Here is a 16,751-nt window from a genome sequence, read left to right on the forward strand (position 1 = left end):
CTTCTCTTTTAAAGGCGCCGTGTCCTATTTGGGGGGGGGGGGCAGAAAGAGAGGGGGAAGGAGGGGGAAAGGGGCTCCCAGGGGAAGAGGAGGCCCCAAGAGAGGGGCCAGGTCCTCCCTCGCCCCCCTCAAGAGCTGACCAAGTCCTCTCCCCAGAAAAGACCCCCCCCAAGCCCTCCTGGCCAAGGGGGGCAGGACCCTCAGAAACACACGCAAATACCCACGTCTTCAAAGAAAGACATCTTTCACGTTTAAAAAAATAGTACAAAACAGTTCCATTTAATGCACAAAACCTTTTTAAAACTGCAATTACAAAAAAACCCAGCCCTGTGTTCAAGAGCTGACAATCACACACAAACTACAACAATAGTAGCCCTTTTTGAAAGGAAAGCATCCCTTCCTCTCTGTCCCTGGCTCCTGTGGGGCTGAAGGGAGGCAAGCGTGCGGCACTTGGTCCTGCAGGGACCCCCTGAGAACAAAACAGACAACCCCCAGAAAAGAGGGGACTGGAGCAGCCACCCCCCTCCCCTGGACCATTTGCTTGCCCTTCTTGGACCGCCATTGCCCCCAGACACCCCCCCCCCCAAAACACAGAGAGATCTACACTCAGCAGTGAAGCCAGAGGCAGCTCTTCTTCACAAGTCCAAAACCCCGGGGAGGGGAGCACTGTCAGACGCACATCAGCTCTTTCCAGAAGGGGCGCCCCTCCCTCACTTGGCCTGCAGGAACTCGGAGGTAAAGACGGCCTCTGCATAGTCCTCACACAGGCCCTGCAGCTCTGTCGCTACCTCTGCCAGGGCCTCTTCCGCCAGTTCCTCCGCCAAACTGGGAAGGGGGGAAAGAGGGGGTCAGCAGGGGCCCAAAGCCCTGGAGGGCTGGCGCATTCTCTGCACGTTTGCTCTGCTTTGCCACCACCACCACCATCCCGGAAGGCCTTGCCCACCACCGTACCTCTGTGCGATGTGCCAGGGGTTGAAGCTGCCCACAGCCTCGTGTGAGATCCGCTTCAGGTGCTGCTCGTATCGGGCGCTGTAGTCACTGATGCTCCGGAGCACGTTCTGGGGGACCGAGAGGAAGGTGCCAGTCCCCTTCCTGGGGGAGAGCTGGGACCCCGAGGGCTGCCCTGTCCCACCCCTGGGCTGCGGGGGCTCTTCCTCCCCGCCTTCCATTTCCTCCTCCATGGCGCTGAAAGGACCAGAAAAACAGGGGTGAGACCCAAAGGGAGCCCCAAAGCTAGGCCAGACCAAATCTGCCCTCCTCTGTGTGACCCTCACACTCCCAACCAGACTCCCTCTTTTCCTCCCACCCACACAGGGAGGACTGCACCGAGGCCCACTCTTGCTCAGTGAGTGGCACTCAGGGACTCAGCATTAAATGATTTCACTGACACAATGCCATCTGAGTGGCCCCCTCACAAGCACCAGAGCTCAGCCCACCTTCTTTCTCCAGGTTGCCACCATTCCTCCTTTCCCCAGTGCCCCCTGGGCCTTCAAGTGGGACAGGGGCTTTTCCCAGCCCAAGGCCCTTTGGGCCTCTTTCCTTGCCAATCGCCACCCTCCAGGGCAGAGCAGGGACCCCACTCACTTGGTGTCTGAGGGCCTTTCCAAGACAATGTCCACTTGGGGTTCCTTGGGGGTCTCCAGCCGGGTGATCTGAATGGGAGGAGGGGGGCCCCCAGGCTCCAGCCCCCCTGCTGCACCCGATTTCCCTGGGGAGAAGAGAGAGGGATGAAGGGAAGACAGCTGCCCCATCCCAGGCCACTTGCTCGCTCCAGGGACCCTGTACCCACTGGCAGGGCTGCCTTGTCCAGCTGGCAAGCCCCTTCCTCACTAAATGGCGGCCAGTGGGGAAGGGGCACAGGTCACCCTCAGATTAGGAACCCACACACACTTAGAATCATAGAACCGTAGAGTTGGAAGAGACCACAAGGGCTATCCAGTCCAACCCCATGCCATGCAGGAAATCTCAATCAAAGCATCCCCGACAGATGGCCATCCAGCCTCTGCTTAAACACCTCCAAGGAAGGAGATTCCACTACACTCCGAGGAAGGAGTGTGTTCCACTGTTGAACTTCTTGTGTCCGCTGCCATTCTTCTGCCCTAGGAATCTTGGGGAGGTGAGTGGAGGCAAAGACTCACCCCTCTTCTCCTCCCAGGCACAGAATTCAATGTCGGTATAAACCAGCTGGTGGTAGCGCCTGCGCACAGCCTCTTCGGAGCGCTGCAACAGACCCACACAAACCCAGTCTCACTTAACAGGCCATTGGGCGTACGGCTATGGTTATGGGAAAGGGTGGCTGGACTGCAGCGTGGCAGAAACAGTCTCAGCCAGGAGGTCCCCTTCCTACCCCCTTTGTGGCCCTTGGAGGGGTGCTCTTTCCCTTTTCCCATGTGAGCTGGGCCTTAGGGCTGCTGGGGGGCATGGGGTCCAGGTCAGCAAAGAGGCCCTGGGCCAAGCACAGAGAAGTCTCTGCAGGGCTGGCTACACAAGGGGACAGCGCCCCCTGGTGCCACCATGAGGAGGCATAAGGGATCTCCACACAGGTGAGCAGACTCTCAACGCAAGCGGGGCAATTGGGGGGAGAAACACCTGCAGGTACCTCTATCTCCTCCATCCTCTGCAGCATCACTTCCAGGTCAGAGGTGCCCAGGGCCGGAAGGGCCATTTGCTCTGCCTTCTTGAGCTGCTCCAGTGTAGAGTCTTCCAGATCACCTCCCAGAGCATCTTTATCAGCCACCTGACAAGAGGCACCAAGAGAAGTTGGGAACACAGCTAGAGCTCCCTAAAGGGAGGCTTGGACAAGAGGAGACCCAGCAGGTACAGGATCCTTCCCACCCCCCAAGGCCAGAAGGGGCTCCCTGGGAAGCTTTGCCTTGGCCTGGGTCCACTGAGGCTCTGCCTCCCCCAGGCAGCCTTAGGCCTGTCCCATTGGCCCTTACCCACTGGGGATTCCTTCTGGCCTCCAGGCAGGGAGCCCCAAAGCCTTAGGCATCCCTTTAGCCACTGGCCCACCTGGGTTCAGACACACACAGCCTGAGCCACCTCCATGCACCACCCTCTGGAACGACACTCATCCCCACAACTCCTTGAGGCTTGTGGGGAGGAGGCACAATGCAACTGCCCAGGGAGAGAGGGCCAGTGAGAAGCAGCATCTCTCAGGGCCCCTTCATGCCTCCTCCTCCTCCTCACTCCCCCTCCTAACTTTGTCCCTCCAAAGGGTCCCTAGGCACCCCCCCCCGAAGACCCTGTTGACATCTCCCTGGCCTTCCCCCAGTGCCACCTGAGACCACCTCCTACCTTCTGGGTCTCTTGGGGCAACAGCTGGGTGACCCACAGAGGTCCCTTGGGGCCCATTTTTTTTTCCAGGGAGAGATTCACCTTCTGCAAAAAGAAAGCACACCCCAGGATTATGACCTCTGAGGCCCTAATTCTGCCAATTTCTGCAGGAAAGTCAAGGAGGCCAGACAAGCCCTTCACCCAGGCTGAGGGGTGCACCATCACTGCCATGTGAGGAAGACTGAGCCAGATAGGCAGCTTCCAGAAAGAATTAAGTGCCCTCAGAGAGGAGGAGCCGTCCAGGCCTTGGCCACACAGAAGCCATGCACACATTGGTCTTTCCGTGGCAGCTCCAGAACACTCACCGGGAAGGAGCTAACTGAGGGGGGGGGGGGAGATGAGGGGGGTCAGATGCTTGGGAGATCCGGAATCAGACACCCAGAGAGTCAAGAAGCTCATTGGGTGGCTTTGAGCCCAGTCACTCGCTGGCCTGTCTCACAGGAGTGTCGTTGCAAGTATAAAGGAAGGGGAGAGCCACCTATGCCACCTGGCACTCCTTGGGGCAAAGGTGGGGCACAGTGCAGTGAGTGGAGGAGTCAGCGTGCCCACAGGCACTTTCCCCATCAGGGGAGCACTGGGGCTCAGCTGGCAAGAAGACTCTCTTGGAAAGAGACATGGGAGAGGCCTTGGGAGCAAAACCAAACCAGACCCAGTGTTGAAAGGAGGGGGCTGCATCCTTTGGGGTGGAAAGAGGGTCCCCTGTGTTGCCCCACCTGTGCTTTGGCCAGGAGTGGCTCCAGCCGCTCTCGAACTGCTTGCTCAACTTTCTCGGCCATCTGGGTTGGAGAGATGCCATCAGACCTGGAGGTGGGCAGGGGCAGAAGAAGGAGGGGTTCAAACACGTCAGCCACTGTGGGGGGAGGCCTCATGCTCTGGGCCCCTCTTTTCAACCAGACAGGCAGGAGGGACAGAAATGCAGCTGGCAGGGAGTGGATGCAAAGGCTCGCTCTCGCTCAAGGTCTTCCAGGATCTGATCCTGCTCCCCTTCCCCAGCACCCCATCTTCCTCCTTTCTTTTCCTGGGGGCAATCCACTCCTCTTCCCACCACACTCTTAGCTTGCAACCCGCCCAGAGCAGTAGTACCTCCCTTTAACTTTTCAGTTTCAACTGAAGGTGGCACAACAATGATGCCAGCGATGGTATAGAGCCAACTCCTTCACAACCCAGGGTTGAGTACAAGTGGGTGGAACCTGAAGCCCAACCAGTGCCCACTTTCCCTTGCCACCTGAAACAGGTACCCAGGCCCACCTGGGTGCTCCTTTCCTCTTCAGGGTGCCCTGCCTCCCTTCTGCCACCTCACTCTCCAGAGAGGCCTCTTTGCTCCTGGGACTCTTCTCAAGATGCCTGCAAGGAATTTGGGGGTGAGCAGGAAGAGATAAACAGAAAGGAGCCCTGCTTCCTGCACTGCAAAAGTCCCGTCACAAAGAAAAACTTTGGCCAGAGAATGCTTACCTTCTCCTCTCCCATCACCAAAGGGGAAGCGCCTCAAGGCAGTTTGCAGGCAGAGGGATGAACCCCCCCCCAAAAGAAACATCAGTCTGAAGACAAAATATTTCCTCTGGGGCTTTGAAAGAGGGGGTGGGGGGTCCTCCAAGGCAGCTTCCCAGTGGAACTGGCCAGGCCAGGGACCTACCAGTGAGGTGAGGCGAGGGGGGAGGTGGGGCTGGGGGGCACCCAGGGGGTCCTGCTTTCTCGCACGGGAGGCTTCATCTCCTTGAGCCGGAACGAGACAGTGGGCTCCTGGAACCGGGCCTGCCTGGCCTGTGGCTGTGCCAAACCCTTCTTCCGGGGGGGCCGAGAGCTTCCCTTGAGAGAGAAACCAAAGTGTGACAAGGAGGGGCTGTTTCAGTTGCATTGGGGAGAGGTTTCTTCCAAAATAAATGCCTGCCCAAGCCTCTGACTGAACAACTATAATTTCCAAAAACACAAGACATGACACCATGGGGAGACACTGTCTGACGGCGCCTGGAATTACGGTGGGGGAACGTTTACATGTCTGTACCTGCGGTCTGGTGGGGAGCAGCATTGCTCCCTTCCTCCGCAGGAGGGCACCTTCCACACCGGACCCCGCGGCTGCCACCCTCGTGGTCTTCTCCGGCTCAGCTCTGGCCCAGGCCTCCCCTTTGTCCTGCACTGAGGCCTCACTCTTGGGAGGGGGCCAGCCCTCAACAGGCCCCCCTCCGCCGCACTCTCCGCTTCCCCCATTTCGTGCCAAGATCTCATGCGACTCAGGATGTTCATCTGAGGCCAAGGATGATGATAAATGTAGCATAGCATCTTTTAAGCAGGTATACTGCAGAGAATGGGCATCACCCAAAGGTTCTTGGACTCCAGCTCCCATCATCAACATCTAGAGAAGAAGTTCCCTACCATCCCCTAAACTGGATAAGTAAGGAGAGAGAAGACCCAGTGCCACACAAATATATTCTATTCTGGCTATCTTGTGTGTGTGTGTTTCTGCTGTCATCCTTGTTTTGCCTCAGCTGTCAGGAAAGGTTTAAGCCTACTTTAGCTTTGCAGGAGAAGTTAGCCAAGCAAAGGAACACCAAGTCCCAGCAGGACAAACCTCTCTGTATTTGCTCCTCACAGAAGCAGAGAGAAAAGGCCTGGGGCAGCTAAGGTCCTTATCCACATAGAAGCCTCAGTCCAGGGTGGCCCCATCTCCTTCCCCTGGCTGCCCTCTGGCTCTCAGGGCACACCCCCCCCACCGCCACCCCAAGACTCTTAGATGCCCAGGTGGGACCTACAGGCCACAGATGGCCAGTCACTGGGCCTCTCCAATGGAAGAAAAGCCCCCTTGCCCAAAACAAGGCCTTGGCCAAAGAGAAGGCATGCAAACCCAGAATACTCACCGGGAAGGAGCTTCCTGGCCACCGGCAGCCTCCTGTGCTCCAAAGGACAGGCCGCCTTCTCCCTCTTGGGCAACCGGAGGGGGCCCTTTGGAGGCCCGGCTTGAGGAGGCAGGGAGCGCTGTCCTGCAGGCACTTTCTGCGGAGAGTCCTTCTTGGCAAGCAGAGAGTCCAAGTCCTGAGGAGGTTGAAAAGGGCTGCTTCCTGAGAGCGGGCCAAAGCCACCCAACACACAGCCCTGCTTCAAGGGCTACCTGCACCCCTTTCCCTGCCAAAGCAGCCTCCAAGCCAACAACTGGGGAACAAACCTGCCTGCCTCAAATATTCTCCCTCTGCTGCCAAGTCCCAGCACAGCCTGAAGAGAACCTGAAGAGGTCCTTACAAGTATTCTTTCATGTGGCTTCCTGGACTGCAACCCCCAGCACTCCTCAAGGCTGACTATGCTGGCTTGGTGGGGGTGATAGGACCTGTAATCCAGCAACTTCTCCTGGGCAACAGGACTCCCACCCCAGATCCAAGCACCATCTCCCTTGCCCTTCAGAAGGCCTCTGAAGGCAGCATTCCAGGGAGGCTCCATGCCTCCCAATAGTACCCACTGCTGCTCCCTCATAGCCTGCAGCCCACAGTGGGCCCTTCCGCAGTGGGACATGCCACGGGTCTGCTCCCCAGCAGCCCCTCTCTAGCTGCCCAGCACAAACCAACCCCCTCACCTCGATTTGCAGCAGCAGGTCCAAGACAACATCGGGGATGCAGGGCTCCATCTCGAGGCGGGTGGAGCACAGGGAGAGCTGCCGGATGAGGCGGCCTAGCTCCCTGCAGTGGGCTGGGGCAGGCAGCTGCTCTGGACGGTCGGCAAACTGGGAGACAAAGGTCTGCAGGGCCCTGACAGCTCCTCTGTGGGCTGCTGCCAGCCTAACCATCGCACGCGACTGCATCACAAAGGGAGAGAGGGAAGCAGGAGGCACAAGCATGAGGCAGCTGAGCACCATCCATCCATCCAGGCTCCTGAGCAAGGAAAGCTTTGGGCTCAGGCCTCCCAAAGCACTCCTGGGCTGGTGGATGCCCAGCGGATGCCCTCCAGCGAATGCGGAGCCAAGCGCCTGCAAGGCAAAGGGTTGTGTCCCCACAATCCCACTTTCAGCAAGTACCTCCCCTCCCACTTCCTAAAGTCAGTCTTGGCCCCTCACCTTCTTGGTGTGCCTGAATTTATGAGGACACAGCTTCTCCAGATCTTCCTGGATTTCTTTCACCTGTTCGGGCAAAGCAGTCAGACCATTACAGACTGTTAAATGACATTTACTTAGAGAAAACCTGGTCCAAGAACCCAGCACCCCGACCCAAACTTCCAGACTTTGAGGGGGGCTCCTAGAACTGCAGGGCTCATGCAATGGATTTCCAGCCCAGAACCCCTGCCATATGCGCACGGACACACATGCGCACAACTGCACACAGCACATGCATACGCAGCCCAGAAAAGCCTCCAAGCCTGGCTCCTCCAGACCTGCTGCTGAAGCACATACAACATCCGAGCGGAGCGTGAGGCCTGCTCCTGCCTCCAGACCCGGGCACGGCGCTCCTCCTCAGGATCCAAGATCCTCTCACTCCTCTCTGGAAAACAGTCGGGCAGAACATAAGATGGCAACTAAATTAGTGAAGGGCCTGGAAACCATGAAGCCCTATGAGAAGAGACTTAGGGAGCTGGGGATGTTTAGTTGGAGAAGAGCAGGTTAAGAGGTGATAGGATAGCCCTGTTTAAATACTTGAAGGGATGCCATATTGAGGAGGGAGCTAACTTGTTTTCTGCTGCTCCAGAGAGTAGGAGACAATGGAGCAATGGATGCAAACTACAGGGAGAGACTCCACCTCAACATTAGGAGGAACCTCCTGGCAGTAAGGGCTGTTCAACAGTGGAACACGCTCCTTCCTCAGAAATCATGGTGGAGCCTCCCTCCTTGGAAGTCTTTGACAGAGGCTGGATGGCCATCTGTTGAATATGCTTTGATTGAGAGTTCCTGCATGGCAGAATAAAGGGGTTGGACTAGATCAGGGCCCTTCTTGCGGTCTCTTCCAACTCTATGATTCTATGGAGATGGAGGAGGCGGGGATGGCCAGCAGCCCATTTCCAAAGGGCACACTGAGGGGCCATAGGGGCTGTGAGCTGAAGCCCAGGCAGCAAGGGACCCCTAACCAGCCCTGTTTGGCCCATGGGGGGCTTAGCACTTTCGTTCTGGAGAGCATGGACTGCTTGACTCTTTGGGACTGAAGCCAAGGACCCACAGCCGCCCGCTCCCTTCTGCTCACCCTTCTGGGCCAGCTCTTCCACCTTCCGGACGTAACTCTGCAACTCCTTTTGCAGCCGCCTGACCTCCCGGGGGCACCTGTCGGTGTCCTCCTCCTCCTTCTTCTGTGGGGCTGGCGTGGGTCCTGGATCGCGGGTGGGGGGCGAGTCGGACTTGCCCCAGGGGGGCTTGGAGAGGAAGACTTTGGCCCTGGTGCCAGTTGCCTGCCCCTTGGGAGCGTTTCTGAGGGGGCCTCTGTCTTTCAGGTGGGTCTCAGGTGCCCTGGCTGGACCCACCTTCCCAGGCCCTTTGCCCTGGCCAGGGTCCTCCTCCTGGGAGAGACGCGGGTGCGAGTGCCACTCCCTCTGCCGCCGTCTCAGGTCCCGCTTGGCCATCCGGACGGCCCTCTGGAGACTCTCTTCGGAGACGGCCGAGAAGCGCAGGGACCCCCCATCGCCGGCCCCCGGGTCCCAGGGCGGAGGGCCCCCCGGAGGCTTCAGCTTCTCCACAACGATCGGAGGCGGGCTGGAGAAGCGCAGGGACAGGTTCTCCGGAAGGGCAGGGGCCCCCAGGCGGAACTGGAGCTGAGAGAAGGGAGGTGCCTTTGGCTCTGGAGCCAGGCTGGCCCCCGGGTTCGGATCCTGCCCCCTGGACACAGCCGGCCCCACAGTGGCCCCAGAGGGACCCAGAGGCCCAGGCCCCAAAGGAAGGAACCCAAGCCAGAAAGAGTTGGGTTTGAAGAAGTAAAGAGATGGGAGCAGTTTAGCAAAGGAAAGGGGGGCATGCGTTTTTCATGCTCAAGATTTGCTAGAGCTGACCAAAGGAAGAGCGCGGAGGGGCAGGGGGGGTTAAAAGGCTTGGTTTAGAGCTGGGTTTATATTTAGGTGCTTAAAAAGCCACATACAGTCATCCCCACAGATTTGTGGCTTTGATGATTCAGGGGTTTGATTCATGTGTCCTCTCCAGGAATATCTAGGTCCTCCAGTGCAACTCTATGGTCAACTTCAACCAAAGGTTGCACTGAAGAGCCTAGATTCCTAGAGAGGACACTCCGCTAGGCCTCTGTAGCTCCTCCGGTGCAACTCTATGGTCAGTGTCTGTCGGCCGTCGACCACAGAGTTGCGCTGGAGGACCCAGAGGCTCCTAGAGAGGACACTCCGCTAGGCCTCTGTAGCTCCTCCAGTGCAACTCTATGGTCAGTGTCTGTCGGCCGTCGACCACAGAGTTGCGCTGGAGGACCTAGAGGTTCCTAGAGAGGACACTCCGCTAGGCCTCTGTAGTGCCTCCGGTGCAACTCTATGGTCAGTGTCTGTCGGCCGCTGACCACAGAGTTGCGCTGGAGGACCCAGAGGCTCCTAGAGAGGACACTCTGCTAGGCCTCTGTAGTGCCTCCGGTGCAACTCTATGGTCAGTGTCTGTCGGCCGTCGACCACAGAGTTGCGCTGGAGGACCTAGAGGTTCCTAGAGAGGACACTCCGCTAGGCCTCTGTAGTGCCTCCGGTGGAACTCTATGGTCAGTGTCTGTCGGCCGTCGACCACAGAGTTGCGCTGGAGGACCCAGAGGCTCCTAGAGAGGACACTCTGCTAGGCCTCTGTAGCTCCTCCAGTGCAACTCTATGGTCAGTGTCTGTCGGCCGTCGACCACAGAGTTGCGCTGGAGGACCTAGAGGTTCCTAGAGAGGACACTCCGCTAGGCCTCTGTAGTGCCTCCGGTGCAACTCTATGGTCAGTGTCTGTCGGCCGCTGACCACAGAGTTGCGCTGGAGGACCCAGAGGCTCCTAGAGAGGACACTCCGCTAGGCCTCTGTAGCGCCTCCGGTGCAACTCTATGGTGAGTGTCTGTCGGCCGCTGACCACAGAGTTGCGCTGGAGGACCCAGAGGCTCCTAGAGAAGACACTCCGCTAGGCCTCTGTAGCGCCTCCGGTGCAACTCTATGGTCAGTCTGTCGGCCGCTGACCACAGAGTTGCGCTGGAGGACCTAGAGGTTCCTAGAGAGGACACTCCGCTAGGCCTCTGTAGCTCCTCCGGTGCAACTCTATGGTCAGTGTCTGTCGGCCGTCGACCACAGAGTTGCGCTGGAGGACCCAGAGGCTCCTAGAGAGGACACTCTGCTAGGCCTCTGTAGCGCCTCCGGTGCAACTCTATGGTCAGTGTCTGTCGGCCGTCGACCACAGAGTTGCGCTGGAGGACCCAGAGGCTCCTAGAGAGGACACTCTGCTAGGCCTCTGTAGCGCCTCCGGTGCAACTCTATGGTCAGTGTCTGTCGGCCGTCGACCACAGAGTTGCGCTGGAGGACCCAGAGGCTCCTAGAGAGGACACTCTGCTAGGCCTCTGTAGCGCCTCCGGTGCAACTCTATGGTCAGTGTCTGTCGGCCGTCGACCACAGAGTTGCGCTGGAGGACCCAGAGGCTCCTAGAGAGGACACTCTGCTAGGCCTCTGTAGTGCCTCCGGTGCAACTCTATGGTCAGTGTCTGTCGGCCGTCGACCACAGAGTTGCGCTGGAGGACCTAGAGGTTCCTAGAGAGGACACTCCGCTAGGCCTCTGTAGTGCCTCCGGTGGAACTCTATGGTCAGTGTCTGTCGGCCGTCGACCACAGAGTTGCGCTGGAGGACCCAGAGGCTCCTAGAGAGGACACTCTGCTAGGCCTCTGTAGTGCCTCCGGTGCAACTCTATGGTCAGTGTCTGTCGGCCGCTGACCACAGAGTTGCGCTGGAGGACCTAGAGGTTCCTAGAGAGGACACTCCGCTAGGCCTCTGTAGTGCCTCCGGTGGAACTCTATGGTCAGTGTCTGTCGGCCGTCGACCACAGAGTTGCGCTGGAGGACCCAGAGGCTCCTAGAGAGGACACTCTGCTAGGCCTCTGTAGCGCCTCCGGTGCAACTCTATGGTCAGTGTCTGTCGGCCGTCGACCACAGAGTTGCGCTGGAGGACCCAGAGGCTCCTAGAGAGGACACTCTGCTAGGCCTCTGTAGTGCCTCCGGTGCAACTCTATGGTCAGTGTCTGTCGGCCGTCGACCACAGAGTTGCGCTGGAGGACCTAGAGGTTCCTAGAGAGGACACTCCGCTAGGCCTCTGTAGTGCCTCCGGTGGAACTCTATGGTCAGTGTCTGTCGGCCGTCGACCACAGAGTTGCGCTGGAGGACCCAGAGGCTCCTAGAGAGGACACTCTGCTAGGCCTCTGTAGTGCCTCCGGTGCAACTCTATGGTCAGTGTCTGTCGGCCGTCGACCACAGAGTTGCGCTGGAGGACCTAGAGGTTCCTAGAGAGGACACTCCGCTAGGCCTCTGTAGCGCCTCCGGTGCAACTCTATGGTCAGTGTCTGTCGGCCGTCGACCACAGAGTTGCGCTGGAGGACCCAGAGGCTCCTAGAGAGGACACTCTGCTAGGCCTCTGTAGTGCCTCCGGTGCAACTCTATGGTCAGTGTCTGTCGGCCGTCGACCACAGAGTTGCGCTGGAGGACCTAGAGGTTCCTAGAGAGGACACTCCGCTAGGCCTCTGTAGTGCCTCCGGTGGAACTCTATGGTCAGTGTCTGTCGGCCGTCGACCACAGAGTTGCGCTGGAGGACCCAGAGGCTCCTAGAGAGGACACTCTGCTAGGCCTCTGTAGTGCCTCCGGTGCAACTCTATGGTCAGTGTCTGTCGGCCGTCGACCACAGAGTTGCGCTGGAGGACCTAGAGGTTCCTAGAGAGGACACTCCGCTAGGCCTCTGTAGTGCCTCCGGTGGAACTCTATGGTCAGTGTCTGTCGGCCGTCGACCACAGAGTTGCGCTGGAGGACCTAGAGGTTCCTAGAGAGGACACTCCGCTAGGCCTCTGTAGTGCCTCCGGTGCAACTCTATGGTCAGTGTCTGTCGGCCGTCGACCACAGAGTTGCGCTGGAGGACCCAGAGGCTCCTAGAGAGGACACTCTGCTAGGCCTCTGTAGCTCCTCCGGTGCAACTCTATGGTCAGTGTCTGTCGGCCGCTGACCACAGAGTTGCGCTGGAGGACCCAGAGGCTCCTAGAGAGGCGTCCTCTCAGGCTAAAACCATGGGGCTGTTGTTGTCTGTGGCTTCTCCGTATCCGCGGGGTCCTGTGCTTAATCTCCCTCTGGCGAAGATGGAGGGACCAAGGGCAGTTTAAGGGCTTCACAACGCTTAGCTAAGAAGCAACGCATAGGCCGCTGCGTCCGCACTGGGAGACGGAAGGGCCCGCTTCGGCTCAAAGGCCTGGGAAGCTTCGTTGGACAGCTTCGAAGGAAGAGGTTCCACCTCAGTTTCGTCCCTCAGAATTGCCAGGGGGAGTCTCCCGCCAAAAGCAACCGCCCCTCCTCCCTCCCTCCCTCCCTCGGGGTCAAGGGTCAGGGGTCAGGCCTCGCTGGGGGCCGTACCTGAGGGGCGGAGGGGGGTCCCTTCGCGAGGGGCTGCTCCATGGCCGGAAGCGGAGGGAGAGAGAGAGAGAGAGAGAGAGCGCGTTGCGGCGGGGTCTCCTTGGCAACGCGAGGGACGCTTCCGGTCTACGGGTGCCGCAGAGGGCCCTGGTGGGAGGAGCCTCGAGTCACGTGCCCCATTGCCTCCGCCCCCCTCTCTCTCTCTCTCTCTCTCTCTCTCTCTCTCTCTCTTCCGGTTCCGCCATGGGCTTCGAGGAGGTCTCGGTGCGCGGCTTCGCGGAGTTCGATCGCGTCGCCAAAGAGAAGCAGCGGCAGAACAAGAATAAAGCCCCGGTCTTCGCCTACTTCAGCGGCGACAAGGACCCGGCCTCCGGAGGCAGCTGGTGCCCCGACTGCGTCAAGGGTGAACCGGGGAGGAGGAGGAGGAGGAGGAGGAGGAGGAGGATGGGGGGGTGATAGATACAACCGATGTTAGTCTTCTCCTTCCAGGATGACGGGCGTTGCTGCGCTCCAGGGAGAGGACTAACCGGGCCCTTCTCCTCCTTCCGCAGCGGAGCCCATCGTCCGGTCCCAGCTGCCCCAGCTCCCCGAGGGCGCCGTCTTCATCTACTGCCAAGTCGGACAGAGGGAAGAGTGAGTGCAGGGAGGGATGCAGTGCACAACGGCCCTGCCAGGGAGGCCACTCCCCTAAAGCCATGCTTACAATGGTGCCTTTCCCCCGCAGCTGGAAAGACCCCAACAATGAGTTCAGGAGGGTCCTGAAGCTGACCGGAGTGCCCACGCTCCTCAAATACGGGACTGTGAGTAGCCCTTTCAAGAGATCTGGAGGGACTCTCTTGAGCCCAAAGGCTTTGCCCTCTGCTTGCCTAAGCGCTCTTTGTGGAGACCCAGCAGCAGTGCTTCTGTACTCCTTTGAAAGTCATAGGAGCCATAGAGTGGGAAGAGACCCCACAAAGGGCCCTGATCCAGCCCAGCAGGAGCTCTCAGTCAAAGCGTCTCCTTTGACAGCCATCCAGCCTCCAAGGAAGGAGACTCCCTGGCTCTCCGTTGAGGGAGTGTGTCCCACCTTCCAACAGCCCTTTCTGTCAAGAGGCTCCTCCCAACGTTGAGCTGGAGCTGCATCCATTGAGCCCTACTCTCTGGAGCAGCAGAAAACAAATGAGGAGGAGAGAGAGGGACAGACCCTCAATCGGCACAATGGGGGAAAGGGTGGGCTTCTCTGCTGTTTCTGCCCCTTACCAAACATAGAGGAGGTTTCTGTTGGGGAAGAGACCCCTTCGGCAGAGAGGAGGCAGCCTGGGTTCTTTGGGATTGGTCCTACAGGGCTTTTAAAGCAGCCGGACTCTTCTGGGAACTGGTTTGCATCTAGGAAGCTTGGCTTGAAAGGAGCCCCCACACCCCCTCCCCTCAAAGGCCTGGTCTTTGCTCTTTCGCACCCGACACTCTTGGGCCAGCCTTTCCAAATAAGAAACGAGACAAGGCTGGGAAACAAAGAGTAAAGTGCAAAAGCCCCGCGTTGCTCCTGGGAGACCTGGCAGCGTGACAAAAGGGCAAAGGACAGCAGCGGCAGCAGAGGCTCAGGCCCTTTGTGAGCCCCAGTCCTGGGAAAAGAGAGGGATGCCAATGCATTTGTGAACACAGCCATCTCTGTTTCTCTTTCAGCCTCAGAAGCTGGTGGAAGAAGAGTGCTTTAAGCCGGATCTCATACGGATGCTGTTTACAGAAGACAGCTGAGCAGCTTCTGCTGGGATCAGGATGCTTCGGCTGCTAGAGGCCTGGAAGAGGACCACAATCATGCCTTAAATTGCACTTAAAGGAGATTGGGATTTAAATAAAACCTTTAATAGAACGGAGTTGGTGTATATTAAAGATGACTATTCTCCTGACGGCATCCTCTCAAAAGCGTCTGCCAGAAAGAAGTTCCACTAAAGCTGCATAGGACTTCCCTTCTACTTATCACAATCATAAGCCACTCTGAGAGCCTTTAGGGCTGAAAGCCAGGGTAGCAATACCAGAAATGACAATAACAATATCTTGAGACACGACTTGAGAAGAGGGTTTTCCTTCCTGCAGGAGCAGGGAAGCTGGGTTTTATTTCATTCGCAGCCAAACAACGCACTGTCAAAATGGGAAACCTGCTGCAAATTGCATGCAAGGGGAAAGGGGTGCCCATTTGTGTAAGTGGGGAAGCAGACCCTGAACCCCATCCCAGCCTCCAAGAAAGGTTGCCTTGCCCCCTGACCGCCTTCTCGCTGCTCTTGTGTGGCCTCTGACCCTAAGGAAACCCATTCAAGAGCCAGCAAGGTGAAAATGCGGTCCCCTGTGAGTGAGTGAGTTCCCAGCTGCCATGCCTCCTGCCGTCTCCATGCACTCCAGTCTCTTGGGCCTCCTTGCCTTGACCGAGGGGAAGGAGGAGGCGTCCTCCGAGGGCTCACTTGACGGAGGTGCTGTTCTGCTGGAGCTGCTGTGGCTGCATGGGTTGCATGGGCGGCTGTTGCTGCTGCTGTGAAGGCGGCTGTGGCTGTTGCGGAGGAGGAGCAGGAGGCGGCTGTGTGGGCTGCATGGGGGGCTGCTGCTCAGCCAGGGCCTGCTGGAGGCGCATGCGCTTGCGGGAGTAGTGCTGCCAGTGGAGGATCTGCTGCTCATCTATGAACTTGGCACACTGGGCATTCACCAGCTCCTTGCGGAAGTGTTCGTGCTGCAGCAGCTCCAGCATGTGGAGGCATTGGGGGTACCTGCGCGGGAGGGAGGGAGGCGCATGGAGATGGGTCAAGGGAAGAGTATAGAGTCAAAGAGTTGGGAGAGCCCTCAAGGGCCATCCACTCCACCACCACCACCACCCGCCACGCAGGAACTCTCAATCAAAGCATCCCCATTGACAGATGGCCATCATTGTTGCAATGCAAACGCTCTCGGCTGGGGGGCTGAAGGGACCAAGATATTCTGCCTGAATGGAGTGCTCCAGTGCTATACTTAAACAAACCCCCCCATGACTCTTACTTGAGGTATTTGGCGTACTCCGGCTCCTTCCAGTAGAGCAAGTACTTCAGGTAATTGACGAAGGCTTTGTCCTTGAAGTATCCCCTCTGAGCCAGGACTGGAAGAGAAGCAAAGTGGGTGAGGCTGGAGGGGGGGCTCCCCCAGCTGTCTTTCCTTGGAGAGGTTGGCTAAGGAAGGAAGGCTGGGACCCAGGCAGCAATGGGGCAGGAACATACAGACACACAGAACCATAGACTTGGAAGAGACCCCCCCCCCCCGAAAAGGGCCCTGGCCCAGTCCAAGCCCTTTATTCTGCCATGCAGGGGCTCTCAGTCAAAGCACATCCGGCAGAGGGCCAGCCAGCCTCTGTTTCAAGACCACTCCGAGGGACTCTGCTCTGCCCATATGGGTGGCACAGGGCAGTGATGCCCAAACTCTGGCTTTTGGACTTCAGCTCCCAGAATCCCAAAGCATTAGCCAAGGTGGCTGAGGCTTCTGGGAGCTGAAGTCCAGGACCCCTGGAGGGCCAGAGTTTGAGCCTCGCAGCCCTGGGAAACCTCTGCTGCTGCTGCTGCTGCTGCCCCAAGGAGCCCGAAGAGGGAGGAGAGTGCTTTCTCCTGGCCCCTGGGCTCCCCTTCTCTCCCCGGGCCCTGCTGCCCCGGAGACCGGACTCACAGTTGAGGTAGTTGGGGTTGGCCAGGCACTGCACGAACTCCAGCTCCATCTGGAAGCGCAGCCGCTGCCCGCCTTCCTCTGCCAAAGAAGGGACAAAGCGGAGGAGAGTGACCCACGGAGCCCCTTCCCAGCCTCCCTGCCTCCCTCCCAGGGACCCTCCTCACCGTTCTCCATGATGGAAGCCTCCCTCCTCCAGACCCAGGCCAAGGAAGATGGCGTCTGCAGTGCTCTCTGCGCCTGCGCACTGCGGCCCCGCCCGGT

At 58.5% G+C, this 16,751-nt stretch overlaps 3 protein-coding genes across 4 annotated transcripts; 1 reads left to right on the plus strand and 2 right to left on the minus strand.

Moving 5' to 3' along the window:
* Positions 1-250: 250 nt before the first annotated feature.
* Positions 251-12,970, minus strand: KIAA0753 (KIAA0753 ortholog). Of its 2 annotated transcripts, XM_089493244.1 has the most exons (16): positions 12,837-12,969; positions 8,487-9,048; positions 7,687-7,793; positions 7,373-7,435; positions 6,896-7,114; positions 6,189-6,363; positions 5,339-5,577; positions 4,970-5,142; positions 4,585-4,680; positions 4,050-4,137; positions 3,298-3,381; positions 2,600-2,737; positions 2,139-2,220; positions 1,585-1,708; positions 952-1,185; positions 251-825 (listed from the first exon to the last, which is right to left on the minus strand). In XM_089493244.1, the coding sequence occupies exons 1-16, from the start codon at positions 12,876-12,878 to the stop codon at positions 711-713; spliced, it is 2,541 nt and encodes an 846-aa protein (XP_089349370.1). In that variant the 5' UTR covers positions 12,879-12,969; the 3' UTR covers positions 251-710. The 2 variants fall into 2 exon arrangements, with proteins under 2 accessions (XP_089349370.1, XP_089349371.1); XM_089493245.1 differs by lacking the exon at positions 3,298-3,381 and having other exon boundaries at positions 12,837-12,970.
* Positions 12,971-13,042: 72 nt separating this feature from the next.
* Positions 13,043-14,689, plus strand: LOC149287003 (thioredoxin domain-containing protein 17-like). The gene is made up of 4 exons (XM_089493248.1): positions 13,043-13,239; positions 13,388-13,469; positions 13,561-13,636; positions 14,499-14,689. The coding sequence occupies exons 1-4, from the start codon at positions 13,080-13,082 to the stop codon at positions 14,568-14,570; spliced, it is 390 nt and encodes a 129-aa protein (XP_089349374.1). The 5' UTR covers positions 13,043-13,079; the 3' UTR covers positions 14,571-14,689.
* Positions 14,690-14,882: 193 nt separating this feature from the next.
* LOC149287004 (mediator of RNA polymerase II transcription subunit 31-like) lies at positions 14,883-16,715 on the minus strand. The gene is made up of 4 exons (XM_089493247.1): positions 16,655-16,715; positions 16,491-16,568; positions 15,837-15,933; positions 14,883-15,571 (listed from the first exon to the last, which is right to left on the minus strand). Exons 1-4 carry the CDS (start codon positions 16,662-16,664, stop codon positions 15,268-15,270), a joined length of 489 nt encoding a protein of 162 aa, XP_089349373.1. The 5' UTR covers positions 16,665-16,715; the 3' UTR covers positions 14,883-15,267.
* Positions 16,716-16,751: the final 36 nt, after the last annotated feature.

Source organism: Sceloporus occidentalis, unplaced genomic scaffold, assembly GCF_023333645.1.
Source record: "Sceloporus occidentalis isolate IW3139 unplaced genomic scaffold, rSceOcc1.0.p SCAF_64, whole genome shotgun sequence".
NCBI lineage: Eukaryota > Metazoa > Chordata > Lepidosauria > Squamata > Phrynosomatidae > Sceloporus > Sceloporus occidentalis.

What these genes read in the sequence shown, in the direction of transcription:
- LOC149287004 (XM_089493247.1), bottom strand. An exon ending in CAACCCCAACTACCTCAACT is followed by an intron (nt 15,934 to 16,490) that starts GTGAGTCCGGTC and finishes CTTCTCTTCCAG; the next exon opens with TCCTGGCTCAGAGGGGATAC. An exon ending in GAGTACGCCAAATACCTCAA is followed by an intron (nt 15,572 to 15,836) that starts GTAAGAGTCATG and finishes CCTCCCGCGCAG; the next exon opens with GTACCCCCAATGCCTCCACA.
- LOC149287003 (XM_089493248.1), top strand. Translation starts at nt 13,080, where the DNA reads ATGGGCTTCGAGGAGGTCTCGGTGCGCGGCTTCGCGGAGTTCGATCGC. An exon ending in GTGCCCCGACTGCGTCAAGG is followed by an intron (nt 13,240 to 13,387) that starts GTGAACCGGGGA and finishes CTCCTTCCGCAG; the next exon opens with CGGAGCCCATCGTCCGGTCC. An exon ending in CGCTCCTCAAATACGGGACT is followed by an intron (nt 13,637 to 14,498) that starts GTGAGTAGCCCT and finishes TTTCTCTTTCAG; the next exon opens with CCTCAGAAGCTGGTGGAAGA.
- KIAA0753 (XM_089493244.1), bottom strand. Translation starts at nt 12,878, where the DNA reads ATGGAGCAGCCCCTCGCGAAGGGACCCCCCTCCGCCCCTCAG. An exon ending in GGAAGAGCTGGCCCAGAAGG is followed by an intron (nt 7,794 to 8,486) that starts GTGAGCAGAAGG and finishes ACTGTTTTCCAG; the next exon opens with AGAGGAGTGAGAGGATCTTG. An exon ending in GAAAGGCCCTCAGACACCAA is followed by an intron (nt 1,186 to 1,584) that starts GTGAGTGGGGTC and finishes TGGTCCTTTCAG; the next exon opens with CGCCATGGAGGAGGAAATGG.